General features: G+C 38.9%; 1 protein-coding gene across 1 annotated transcript in view; it reads right to left on the reverse strand.

Moving 5' to 3' along the window:
* Positions 1-1,932: 1,932 nt before the first annotated feature.
* ADD3 (adducin 3 (gamma)) overlaps positions 1,933-14,182 on the reverse strand; it is a 31,337-nt gene continuing 19,087 nt past the window's right edge. The window contains exons 6-15 of the mRNA XM_009872924.1: positions 13,447-13,596; positions 12,420-12,563; positions 12,233-12,331; positions 10,918-11,100; positions 9,853-10,110; positions 8,652-8,771; positions 7,301-7,390; positions 6,447-6,570; positions 5,046-5,141; positions 1,933-4,321 (exon numbers count right to left, since the gene is read on the reverse strand). Coding sequence (XP_009871226.1) covers positions 4,023-4,321; positions 5,046-5,141; positions 6,447-6,570; positions 7,301-7,390; positions 8,652-8,771; positions 9,853-10,110; positions 10,918-11,100; positions 12,233-12,331; positions 12,420-12,563; positions 13,447-13,596 — 1,563 coding nt within the window. The 3' untranslated portion in view covers positions 1,933-4,022. The remainder of the gene's footprint in view (positions 4,322-5,045; positions 5,142-6,446; positions 6,571-7,300; positions 7,391-8,651; positions 8,772-9,852; positions 10,111-10,917; positions 11,101-12,232; positions 12,332-12,419; positions 12,564-13,446; positions 13,597-14,182) is intronic.

The raw sequence follows: 14,182 nt of genomic DNA on the forward strand, positions 1-14,182 counted from the left end.
GATGCCCACAGACAGGCTGAGCGCGCTCCGGCTGCCTGCACGCACATGGCCAGGCAGCTCCTAATTAGTGCTTTTCAATGAGTCCTCCCCCTCATTTAACACACCGGATCTCTGAAAGAGCAAATGCCAATCCACGCAACAAGCCCATGGGTGAGGGGATGCATTTCCCCACCAATTTGCAGAAAGGGAGAGGACGATTCAGCGCTCATGGCAAACTTCCATCAGACTCACATGCCCAGGCTGGGACACAGTGGCCCCTTCTCCCTGTCCTTGGCTACTCAGCAGTTCATCATATTTGAGAAACAGTGAAAACTTAACGATTTTGCAAAATGGACATCCAGGAAACAGAAAAATCCTCAACTACTGAGCACCAGAGAGAACAGCAATTTATGCTGTGTGCTCTATGGTGTACAATAACTGGCAAGGTAGGAGAATACCGATCAAAATGGCCTATTATAGTCTTCGCCATGACATTATCCCATTTCCTTGCAGCATCTAAAGTCTAATCTAAAAGTACACCTCGTTCTGCAACTTCTGCAAATCAAGCAAAATCTGGTTTGCTGTGTAACACTCATCTCCAGAACTGGTGAGGATCTGTAAAGGAAGTTGGATCACCCGGATCACTTTTTTTTTTTATGGCTGTACATAGACAAAAGTGGGGTGGAAAGATTCACAACTCGATAAATCCTTTGTTTTCCTTTATAATGTTCTTAAGCGGTAGCTCACGTGGAATTCCTCTGCTGCTGTTTCTCTGCACTTCCCTTTCTTGGGTTATGCATCGTAACAGTAACAATTATTTCCTATCATGTTAGTGATCCATTTTGAAGCTTCTCGTTCCAAGTGCTCCTGCTTCCCAAGATTTAAGCCTTGATGCATGTAATGCCTGTTATGAACATTTATTTCTATGCTCTGGCTAACAGAATCTCTGGTTCTTCTTACAACACTGTGAAAGAGAGTAAGATCTAAGTGAAAATGAAGGGTCTGCTGCAGCCCATAGACTCTTGGGAAAAAAGAAAGCCTAAGGAAGAAAATTATTAGATGCCCTCAGCCACACAGTGTAAGCTCCTCCAGGCTGATGTAGTGTCTATTTTCACATGAGTGCAGCACTGAGCAGACCGTGGATGCTTCTGAAGACAAACGATAGCAAGAAACTTGAATCTTGCTTAAGATTTATTTAAAATGCTAAACCAAAATTATCCTCCCCCAGAGGGACTGAGTTCATGAAACTGTCACCAGACTCAGAGGGCTGGATTTTGACTTCCTTGTAAACAGAAACAAAAGGCTGATTTGTGGAAGGACAACAAAAATAAACATTTGTCAAAGTCCTTAAAGAGACTTCACAGAGCTGAAACAGCTATAAAAACATAACGCTGCAACTTCTCCAGCCTCAGAGACTCCAAGGGATACCATATGCTGGCAGCGCATGGCACAGATGCTGCCAAATAACTTTGGATTAAAAGACTCCCCTATGAAAAAAAATCCTTTGTTTTCATGAATAAAATGAAAAAAAAAAGGTAATTTCCACAAGCTATTTCCCCTCTCTGTACTTACACAGCACTTTTAACTGCTTGAGTCCTATGTCTCAGGCCATGATGTGCAAACCTGCGCCACAGAGCAGAAGGCGCAGACTGAGAAGACGACCAAGGGGAAGCAGGGGAGAGGAAATCCTGCAACACTCGCTCACCTGGGGCTCAAAACAACTGCCTGACAATGCCCTACCAGGAGCCTGTCCTCGCTCATCTCCAGGATCTGCGGCACAGAAAACAACCATTCTTTAATAAGATCAGACTGTTGTCTCGCACGGCTTTCAGAATAAGGCCAAGGAAGAATAAATAGAGAATAAATTCCTGAAAGCGCTGTGCGCAATCAAAGCATCTTCCTACAAGCGAGAGATGTAAGAGCACTGGACAAACAAAAGGCTGCTATACAAAATCCGTCTATTTAAAATACTGTTTATTTGTGATTTAACATTAATTAGCATTACATCTATGAGCAATTTCAGATAACATTTATATATTTTCCACAGGACACAAGAGTTGGCTGGCTCATTCTTTATGCCAAAGCGAGTAAATAGAGGCATTAGCAAAAGGTGCAAATAGTTCACGGTTGCATTTTAAAAAATATTTATGCACATTGCATTCATTTAGATATATTTTTAAAAAAGTTATGAAAAGCGTAGTTCACAGGTTACTGTTTCTACATATGTTGTAATACAACACAAATAATGTAGAACATAAAAAAAACAAAGTAAGCAACTGAAAGTTTCCACTATGATTAAAAACACTGATTCCAGTATTTAGTGATAGCTAGAAAATTGTTTCCAGGATCCATTCCAACATCGCATTATCACACTTACACGGTCAAAGCTAACCAGCCCCTGAACATGCTATAATCAACATTTTTGCATGCCAAACCACTCTCCAGCCATATTTAACAACTATATATTGTATAATATTTCAACCGGCAATTTGGGAATCACATGGATCTTTAAGATGTATTTGCTATTGCGATGACCGACTTACAGACGATTTGACACAGCGAAGAAAACCCTATGTTAATTTCTATGTTACGTTTGTATTTACAATACAGTAAAAGTACTAAAATGACAATATCAGTAAAAAGGAGTAAGTGGCAGGACCACCCTTACCCATGGCACTAGGTTCTGATTTGCTCCGGGTTCATCCAAAGGACAACACAGATTCACGAGACCCTTTTACGATTCAAATGAAAGTGAAGGAAAAAAAACCCCACGTGTTGCACTCTGAATGAATCCCTACAAGTTATTCAAAATATCTAATGTGGAAATGTCACTTTGCTGATTTAATAAAAATATCCCAAAATCCATATATTTAAAAAAAATAATCACCAAACTTTTACTTTCTTTGTTTCCTCCTATTTTCTTACTATTTCACTTTCCCTTTTAACAGTTTTGTTTCCTTCATTTGGTTATGTTAAGAGATTATTTTTCTTCATTCATTAGCAATACCACAAGAGAAAAAAAAATAACCCACAAGTAATTTTTAAACCTGAATCCAGTTCAATATTATATGTTTTTATCCTTTGTTTTCTAAGTCCCTGGATTCCTGAATTATATTTAAGTATACTCTAAACCAAGCATTTTTAAATACACTCTACTATTAAATGCTTGGTTCACATGCTTATAATACCTTTATACTGAATGGTATACAAACATTTGAACATATAAAATTTTCTTTTTGTTTTGCCAGTTAAACTAAATTATCAATGTTAAGTGTATAAAATCCCCCCTCTTGAAAAATAAGGGTTTTCCCCCCCCAACTGATAGAATAAAAAAGAAGTCTTCAAAAATTATATTTCACTAAAATGAAATATTTGGCAAAAAAGTTATTGAAGAATGGAATTCTTTAGACATTTTGTATAATACCAAATAAACTTTCTCTTACACAGTTTTCCCCTAATATTATGTGCCAGTGTATAATATTTCTATATGATCTAATCTTAAAAAAGATTTAAAGGTGTGCTGTTAATCTGCACCCACTCAAACAGGGGTACAGGAACATAAAATATATGGTCAAAAATCACAATACAAAAATGTATGGTCTGGTTACCAAATGAGACAGCAGTTTTAAAAAGTCATATGATCACTCAACAGTAACTTTAATATAGACTTTAACTGTACTGAAAATTGTCAGGTCTGCAAAATGCTCCAAGCAGAACTTGCTGCTGCACACTGAGATGGCATTTGATCTTGCTATGATGGTAACCGAGCACCTGCCGGTGTAGTTCTACACGAAACTAATGAACGTTTCCAACCCTCATAGCAACTTTGGACATAGTCAGGTGAGCTAATTTTCAATTAACATGAAGGGTGGGTTTCTTTTTTTTGTGGTTTTTGTGTGTTTGTTTGTTTTTAAAGCAAAACCTCTTCCAGTTCCTTTTTGTTTAGGTTAAAAGTCCAGTTACTGCACACCCCTACCGCTACACTGTTAATGGTCAACTTAAACCTTTAAAATGTGCAACGTCTCCTCACAACAGAACTGCACTTATGCTTCTACTTTCTCCTTCTTTTTACTCTTTTTCAAGAAAGACGGGGTGCGGAATTTCTTCTTCTTCTTTGATGGGGATTTGGAAGGCGACCCTTCGGGGGACAGGGCCTCTTCTATCTTTTCGGAGCTTTTAATTGTAATCTCTACGCTCTCCACAGTACTAGTGGTTAACTGACTGACCCTCTTGGTGAGGTCTTCTTCCACGTCATGTGCATCTTCCTTACCGTTCACCACCACAACTGGCATCTCCACAGATATTAGGTTAGCACTCTGGGTATAGACATCTTCATGATTTTCTGAAAGAACAGAGAATTTTACCGTTATTCAGGTTTACACTATCATGCAAACAACCAGTAAAGAAATGAAATCTGTCAGTCTGGAGTGTGATCCACCAAAGAATGAAACCCGAAGCGCTTACATGTCATTTTTTTTCCTCCTTTATCTACACTCTTACTTGTTGTAAACAGACAAATACTGGGAAAATGTCATTAAAGCAAAACAAGCTGAAAAAGCTAACCTTATCTCTGGCAGGTACAGACACAGCTCAAGCTATATGCAGTATATAGAAATACAGTCTACACAGCATGTGTATATACAGTCTCAAGCACACTCAGAATTACGCTTTAGTGCAAGAGACTAAACTTGGGAAAATGCAGCCATTTCATACAAAAGTCTTTAGAGAACATCCCTTTCCAAACGCCTTCTTAGGCTTTGCTGGAAAAGTCTTAGGCCAAAAATCTAATCTTTACACTTTGAATAAAACAAAAAAATAATAGCTATTTTCTTCCGCTTCGTTAATATCTAAGTTTCAGCATGCCCTGCATTATTTTCCGCTTGTGAGAACTATGTATTAGAAAAAATTGGGAAAAGAAGTTTTCTGGACGGAGTTCTACCCAGACTTGTTAAGTAGAGGCTCGTTTTGGCTCAGCCAGCTTCATGCGAATGTAAAGAATGCAGCAGAAGAGCGGACGACTCGGGTTTTCAGAGCCGTCGGCATTGTACAGAAATTGCATGGAATACCTTCTAATTTTTCTGGGACATTTTGCGGGGATTGAGTTTGTGACTGAATTTGTGACACAGATGAACCGTCATCTGAGAATAATTCCTGTTCAGCATCTGCAGGACAAGATTTGAATTAGTAGCCAAGCAAAAGCAAAAATCAAGCAAGAAAGTCAGTGCCAGTGTAACAAGATTTGCAGCTCTGACAGCATCGCGCCGCTCGTGCCGACAATCTCGAGAAGTTAACAACACACAGCTTAAAACTCTATAGATTTATGGATTTACACATTTTATCTGCTAACAATCCTTACATATTAGTTCCTTAATAGAAAGCACTAAAAAGGGTATCAGGGTTGCATTCCAGGTAGTATGCCCGATGGTTTTATTTAGCTGCAAGCCACACAGTTTGCTGTTACAGTAAGACATTACACTATGCCCTGAACGTGATAAATAGCAAGGTTGGTTTACTACATGCATAGTAAGTGTAATTGTCAAAAATAAATAAGTAAGTAAATAAATGAATGAATAAATCAATCAATAAATAAAATCAACTCTGAATTAGTAATTCCCTGTGGATTAGTATTATTGGAAGAAGACGTGAAAGTAGACAAGTTTTGCACATTGGGAGAATAAAAGAAAAATTAAAGATGCCAAGAGCAAACATCTCGGTAAACTTCTGGCAATAATGTTACAATATGTACTCAAAGCCACTGGAATTCAAGGATTAGAAAACTGAGAACTAATTAATATAGTTGTACCAAATGTAAAGTATCAATGGTATATTTCACTTTCCAGGTGAGAGTCCTGCAGCCTTTTCTTGTGAATTCTTATACCAGAACAGGTACAAAAAGGACTCGGAGATCACAAAGCCTTTTCAGAATCTAAGTGGCACAGATCACTTTTCAGAGTCAACTATTGTTATATCACGCAGATTACTTAGGAAAACTTTCCCAGCGAGGCAGAAGGTTACCAGACTGGTTGTGGAATTGCTATCCTTACAGGTATTCAAAGCTCAGCTGGACACGGACCTGAGCAACTTGATCTAAGTTTGAAATCAACTTAGATGAGGAGGTTGGACTGAAATGGACTTCATGGGCTTTTTCAGTCCAAGTTATTCTATGATTCTGACTAAGAGCAACAACAAAAAGTCATTGCCAACCCCGTTTCTGTGCAAACTTTCAATTGCTTTAATTTTAGCACTAATCAAAAGAAAAACACTTAGCAAAAAATTCTACCATCTCAAGGAATGATTAGTTCTAAAGTAAAAGCAGCTGCCAACAGCATATGCTTATAATTAACACGCTTACTTTTTTTTGCAGCAGATATTTTCAAACTGAAAACTCATTATTTCAAGTTATTTCATTATTATTTTAAGCTTATTATTAAAATCTAAGCCCCAAAAGTTAAAAACACACCACCAACCTTCCAACCCTTGCTGCTTGCGTTCAATTGTTTTCTTGTACTCTTCCAATTCCTTTTCTGTGAGATGGCTGAATGGGTTGGGTGGTGCTGGCGGTGCATGCTCATCCTCTTCAAATTGCATTGGCTGGAAGGGAGAAAACTCTTTAGAACCATAGAATTTCAATTACCATTCAGCACAGTTTGTTAGATACATTATTAGGGTTGTGTGCCCTCTCTGGAAGTAAGTGTATTCTACTCAAGACAGGATGGTGCGGACACGTAAGAAGCTGGAAATCCTCTTGTGCATTGAGAAGTCTGTTTCTAATGAAAGCTGCCTGCTACACAGAATCATAGAATAGTTTAGGCTGGAAAAGACCTTCAAGATTCTTGAGTCCAACCTTTGTCCTAGCCCTATCAACACCACAAAATCTTGTTCTTCAGCACAACATCTACCCATCTCTTAAACACTTCCAGGGATGGTGACTCAATCGTGTCTCCGGGCAGCCTGTTCCAAGGCCTAAGAACCCTCTTGGTCCCATCCTACCTTCTAAACTCAGTTATTTCTGGGCCTCAATCATTTCCTTTAGCAGCAGTTTCACACACTGATGAAAGGATCATTTCTGGCATTGCAAAGTTCATGACTTTTAGCTTAAACACTCTTAGATAGGGGTCCTGTTTCATTAATATTAATGGCAGGCAAACCCACCATGCAGATCTCCATTTGAAACTAACATTTTAAACCTCTGAAATGAAACATGAATAACAGGTATCACACACCCAAACCCTTGCATTAAAGTAATCAGTTCCCACAAAGCATTTAGAAAGAAAATAGCAAACCAAATGTATGTAAAATCAATCAATTATGTCCTACTCACTGGGCTCGGCTTTTTATCCACGACAATCCCAGCAAGCAGCTGAGACTGTGGTCCTGCTGTCTTTAGGTCATAGCGGTTTTGCTCCCTTATCTATACAGAGAAAACAAATTGGGTTAAAAAAGATACTTCTCTTTAACAAATCTTGTGCCTATCAGCTTTGCAAAGGCAGTTACCATGGGCAGCAGCAAGCGGCTGGAGAATCAGGCCATGTTGACTGTGCCTGAACATGAAGATCTCTCCTTCCACCTCTGGACGCAGCCCTTCGTGTGCTCCCAAATATCCAACCCTGCCCCAGCTCCTGCACTTCATCCAAGTCAATATTTAGAAATAAGCTCCAAGGAATAGTGGGTCTCTCAGCCCGTCCTCTCCATCACCCCAAAATAAGTGACCCAAGCTAAGCTATTGGAGAGCTCTCTGTGATCACAAAGGTTGGTAAAGTTTTTCCTTCTGTGAATATCTCATTATTTTCCCCAAGGCAACAGTCTTAGCTTCATACAGTCAGGGTTTAAGAGATTGACAGACCAGATATAAACATAAGTCAGATAAAAAAATACTATACAGAAGAAAAATAGGAATAAACTATCAAATGAGTCAGTTACATGCATGAATTCCAAAATCTTTGTCTGGGATTCATGCTAAGGAAGGGAGTTCCTCCTCCTGACTCCAGCCTAGTCCCCATGGATACTGATATGGTACTTTCCAAGAAACAAAAAATTGTATATAATCAAGTGGAAAGTGTCCTGAATATCTGTTAATACAATTCTGCCTAGGGTGGAGTACTTGATCAGTCTGACAGTCAGCATCTTACGTGCTGGAAGGGAAAAGAAGTGAGATATTTGCATTTACAGAGAGGTCCAACAATAACCTCTCATATTTTTTTTTTTAATTGCTATTAGGAAGCAGACTGGACCATAGAAACTCCAGCTTAATAAGTGCTAGGAAAATTAATACAGACGAAAGTGAGATTACAGTCTGAGACTGAATCACGCTGTAGATGACACACAGCAATTTGTTTCATGGTGACATCTAATTATCCACTAAACACAATGCTAAATAGCAGTGACAACCATTTCTAATCTATTATTTCCAAAGTTAATACTCTTCCTTCATCAAACTACTGCATTCGAAACTTACATATATATTGCGTGTATATATATATACACATATACACTCTTCATGTATATCATACATTTAAATGCATGCTTTTTAGTGCCAAAAATCACATGCAATGCAAGAAACTTCTTAGTAAAATCAGAACATTTCAAAATGTTATTCTACCACTGCATTAAATTATTTGAACATGATTTTATTTTCAAATATTACAATTTTCATTTCATGACACTTTTTTTACCTTATTTCTCTTTTCCAACACTTCGCTTGGGTTTGTGTTTAGAGGAACAAATTGGTTTGGATCTTCAATTTTGATTGGTGTTCCTCCACTAGTCTTGGAGGAGTCATCAGCTTTCATCCACTTAAAGAAAAAGAAAAAAATGTATCTAAACCCACCATCATGATGGGAAAGAACAATTCTCAGCATTGTCTTACTGTTAAAGAACAGATATAAAGAAAGGACTTTCTGGCTTTATTCGCAATTCCACATGACACCCCCAAAATAACCCTAACTCCTTAGAAGTCTTTGTGTTTGCCCAAGAGGGTTTAAGTTTCCTTGAACATATGGCATCAACATTACTTTTTGTAAACACTGAAATATACTCCTGATTAAAACTGTGCACTAACAAAGTCACACGTGGAAAGGATCACGCTTCCTAGGAACCGGCACGTGGATCCGCCAGCTCCAGAGCCCTTGGTCATGCATCAGCTCCAGCTCTGCTAACCATGCGTTTTGTCTGTAGCTTTTTTCGTTTGCAAACAGGGTTTTAAATCTACGTTGTTGAGGGTGTCACTCCCAAACTCAAGTTTAGAAACTCGCTGGGCCGCCACCAGGAGGAGCTGCTGCTTTTACAGTTGTACTGTGCAACTGGGAGGAGACAGACAGCAAAAACCTGCTTTGTAGCCCCCCTAGGGCCACCTCTCTCCAGGCTGGAAGCACAGTGGAAGGATCTTGGTGAGCCAAAGGAGAAGGAAAAATCTTCATCATCATTAAAAGTAGCAGCATGAACAGACTTCGAAGTCTGCTTTTGGTAGGCTCACAAATGGGAAAGGGGAACCTAAATGGGAGATGAATTAGTTTGTCTCCCTCATGTAGAGAAGAGAACAACCTGTGGGTGATTTAAAATGTCACTCTGTTTGGCGGACAATTAAGAACACAAAAATACATTGTACAAAAACTCATTTGTAGTTCAGGAATCAGAAAAAATAGTCACAAAGGGGAAACCCTTGTTAAATTTCTATTATAAACTCTTAGTTTTCTCAACAGCTAAACCCCCCTTCTCCAAGCAGAAGTACTAATGTTACTATGTTTCCCCAAAGCCTATTTTTATTTGCTTGAAAAACTTATTTGTTAATCCTGTCGAAGATTTCCTCAAAAAAGCGTGTGAAATTTACTTTCAAGCAGGGCAAAAACTACTTGACTGCCTATAATATCTACCTACCGTGATCTTAGTCCTGGGACTGGTTTCCCCATTCCAGGACTCCTCAGGCACATTAACTTTCAAGTATGTGTTTGGAGAGTTCAGCCACCTTGTCTTTTCTCTCTGTTGCCTCTGCGCCAGGAATTTCAGAGGGGAGAGCGGGACTGTATCATCCTCAAAGGAAAAGGCAGTCACAGTGGCTGGTATCTCAACATCACTCTTGTGTCGGGGTTTTTCCCTGACTAATGGTTGCCTGTAGGCATAGCCAGTTCTGTATCCCTATGGAGGAGGAAAAAGGTGAAGAAACTGTTTTCAGAAACCTATACCTAAAAATAATAAATAAAATCAGAAAAAAAAGGCATCCAACAAAGTCATGGATGTTTTGTGCTGCCCCATATGCATTAAAGAGGTTCCCTGAGCTCTTCAGAGGCTAGTGCTGTTGTCCATCATTCGTGCATACTAATAACATTCAAGAGACCCACTCAAACTACAGTACAGTGGCAGTGGGACAGGATCCCCCCCACACTTCACCCTCCTCCCACCTCCATGAATGTGTCACTATCAAGTCACTCCCTGCTCAGGTTACACCCTAGGTAGCGGGTTTGTGAGGACATTTATCTGTCTTGCACAATGGCACATCCTAGTCTGCGACACTCTCCTGTTCCTCACTCTATCTGTATTGAAGGCTATTCTAGAATTCATAGTTTGGTGAAACACAAACAAATAAAAAATTTAAATCTTATTTCCTAATATTAGAGTTAGCCACAAAATATGGAGGCAACCTGTTATGGCTATTTACTAGGTGGCAATAAAATACATTTTTACTATTAAACTACTATAAATGCAAATATGCTTGTGAGGTGGATCAAACAAAATTCAAGTTCAAAACATTATGAATTCTTATCAGGACAAAAAACTGACCTAATAAAAACTAAACCAAGAAGAAGAGATTTCACATGGAAGTTACTCTGTCTTCATTTTCAAACACAAAGAAACCAGAAAAAAAGTCACTTGCTTCACAGAAGCTAATCTTACAAGCAAAAGCATAAAGAGATGGTATGGCCAATGCCACCAACATGCTCTCACCAGGTTGTCCAGCATCCGCATGAGTGCTTCAAATTCTTGCTCCCCAACTTTCCATTTCTGTTGTGAAGCCATATTAACTCCACCTCCTCCAGTTGCTGCCACAGCGTGTGTGGAAGGCTTGAACTTCTCCAGGTCCAGTAGTAGGAGATTGTCTATTCCACCTGCTCCAGCTAATGCATGAACCTAGAGACATCAATGAGTGTATTTCACTTGTGGAAAAGCTTCTGAGTTCTCTGTTCCTCTGAATTCACAGGAGAAACATGCTTAAACACATGCTGCAATTATTTCTCAGTCTAGTTTTCTACTGTGCAAAAATTTATCAAAATAAATAGCAAGTGATTCTTTGGGAAAGGATGATAGTATCTGCTAATAATTTCATTTTAAAATGAGTAGACTCAAACACTAGTTTTCGGAGTACCTTAGAAAGGTCTTTCTGCTTCACAAGACTAAATTTTTTTTCATTTTTATGTCCATTTCAAAATGAGTGACTAAATTCCAAATAAACGTCAAGGCAAGGGAGGAAAGGAAAAGAGCGGGAGACTGCCACTTGCCGCTCCAAACAAGGTGCAAATGGGAGGACGTGATCACCAGAGAAGAAGCCCAAAGTGATGAAGTTTCCGGGGATGGGTTTAAGACTTCTGGAGGGTGAGGACACTTTCAGCGGTCTCTCTCCACATGTTATAAATACCTAGGTATAGATATCTAACCTAGGTAAAGTTTGACAAAACATGAACAACTGACAAAAAACTGAGAGGCGTCCCTGCCCGTGGCAGGGAAGTTGGATTAGAAGACCTCTAAGGTCCCTTCCAATCTAAGTCATTCTATGATTCGATGATTTTTGGACAAAGGGTATTTTTAAATATGCTACTCTCTACCATTGCTCCAAAGACTTTTTGTTTATTTGGGTTTACAAATCTTTTGATCGTTAGGGAGAAGCTTCTTTTCCTGTCACAACATTCAGCTTTGATAAACGAGCTGGCTGCCAAGAGATCTTAAGTGACACTCGCACACACGCAGCGAGTGCCACTGAATCTATTCTCTGAGATTCTGTGCGTGAAGCTCACTCTCCACAGCATGGAACAAAACCTGTACCCTTCAGTGTGTAACAGCACTGATACTCATTCTAGTAAGGATGGTACAGTATTTCTGCTGTTCTTTCTGTGTTTTCCTGATTATTCCAATTATTCTTACTTTGACCTGGCATACAATTACTGGGTTCCACAACCCCAAATATTTTGTAATATCTTGCTACCTGGGATGTAATCTGTAATGCATTAGCATTAAGTGTTTGAAATTAAGATAAATTTTCTCTCACCTGCGTTTCACAGGCCAGTTGCACATTGAAAATATAGTGGAATGCTTCTTCCAGTGTCTCTCCTAGAGCTACCACACCATGGTTTCTCAAGACTAATACCTAGTAAATGAAGACACTAATGTTAAATGGTAGAAACTGGCACAGTACATGAAAATTGCTTATGAAGAGCGTGAATGAGCTTGAATACCTTGCAACTGGGTCCAAGCACTTTCTGAAGCTGAATTCTCTCATCCTGTTCATCAAGAGATCCCTGGTAGTTGTAATAAGCAACATCTCCCAGAATCAGAGCCTCCTGTGATATGGGAAGGATGCCACATTTCATAGATGAAACCTGTTTCAAGAAAATGAAGCACTGATAATAAAGAAAAAACCGAAACTCTTAAAATCCTCATCTCAACCACCCAAGCCTTAGCAGGGTGTATGTTGTATCTTTGCTAGTAGCGAGACACAGTGAAAGCCTAGAAACAATGCCTTTGGTTTTACCCCGGGTCTAACTTGCAATAGGGTGGCAGAGCTGCTGCCACCCATCCTAGGGACAGATTAATTATAGGAAAGGACCAAACATCCCAACTAAGTTAACTTCTGTGAATTTTATCTGTGTTTAATTCTCAGCATGAGCCTGATTAATGTTCTTTCCTTCTTTCCTATATTTATAACTCGAAAAAGCTAGTATAAAAGAAGTTATCCATTCCTTTGTCTGTAGCCAAGGAATGCATATATATGCATTTATATATAAAAATCATATGAATTTATCTATTTATCTCAAACTAATTCTTTTGTCTCCTTACATTTTTATCATTATTATACAGCCCATTTTTAACTTACATGTTTATAATTCTTTAATAGCCAATTAAATCCAGATTGAACACTACTACTAATTAAGTCACTTCAAAACAGTTACATAATGCAAATGATGATGTATACAGTACATTATAAAGTCAAAGATGCTATAAATGAACCCTGTGTTAACTATATACTTTACAACCTCCTCTGCCTGAGTAAAATCGTATCTGAGCACCAGTTCACTACTATCCATTTCACTGCGGTGGCCCAGACACCTTTCTCTGCTTATTTGATAAGTTCATACCTTTCTTTACCAGTGTAGAGTTAATGTTAAAAACCAAACTGATGTGAGCACTGAGTCGGATTCAGAAATAAGCTCTAAGTTCATTAGGTAAACTTGTTTTACTCTTCATGCTAGAAAGAAGACTTACAGCTGCTGTTGCAGGGGTGTGTATGTGTATTACACATCTGACATCAGGGCGTGTGGAGTAGATGGCCACATGTGGACTGAATCCTGCATTGTCAATACTTAGAGTCGTACTTCCCTGGTCAACTACATCTCCCAGGATGTTTACTTTAACCTGGAAAAGTCAAACAAAGGAACAATATTTAAAAGGTTTTCCACAACTGTCATTATCTATAAACTACGCTCCCTTTCTTACTTGATACTAAATCTCCTCCCACATATTTAGGTCTCAGAGCACAAAAAAAAAGTAGGAGAGCAGCCGTGAATTTGTGTGTCAATAAACCATCCTGCTGTCCAAGCCCTTGACAGTTATTGGAAGTCCAGCCATAGAAGCAGTAAAGATAAGACCCTGATATAACACATACACCTTTTTGGTCTAGACAATCTTGCCTTGTTTCTGACTGTCAAAAATTGATTTCGTTAGCATCTCCTATGTTTTAAATATGGAGACAATTCACCCTTTGAGAAATTTCTAATAAGAATATTAAATGCATAGGGGAATTTTCGGTTTCATGGGAATGTTAAAAAAATAATTCCAGGATCAATCAATCAAAACCCCGCAGGGTCATATCGGGTCTTGTTCTCAGGATTGTGTTTTGGTTCTGTTTGCTGGTGTAATGCTATCAATCTCAATCTGCTCCCCCTTTCAACTGGAGGTAGTTTCTTTCCAGATACGTACTGACATGAAGACCATATGGCAG

Source organism: Apaloderma vittatum, unplaced genomic scaffold (genome assembly GCF_000703405.1).
Source record: "Apaloderma vittatum isolate BGI_N311 unplaced genomic scaffold, ASM70340v1 scaffold3507, whole genome shotgun sequence".
NCBI lineage: Eukaryota > Metazoa > Chordata > Aves > Trogoniformes > Trogonidae > Apaloderma > Apaloderma vittatum.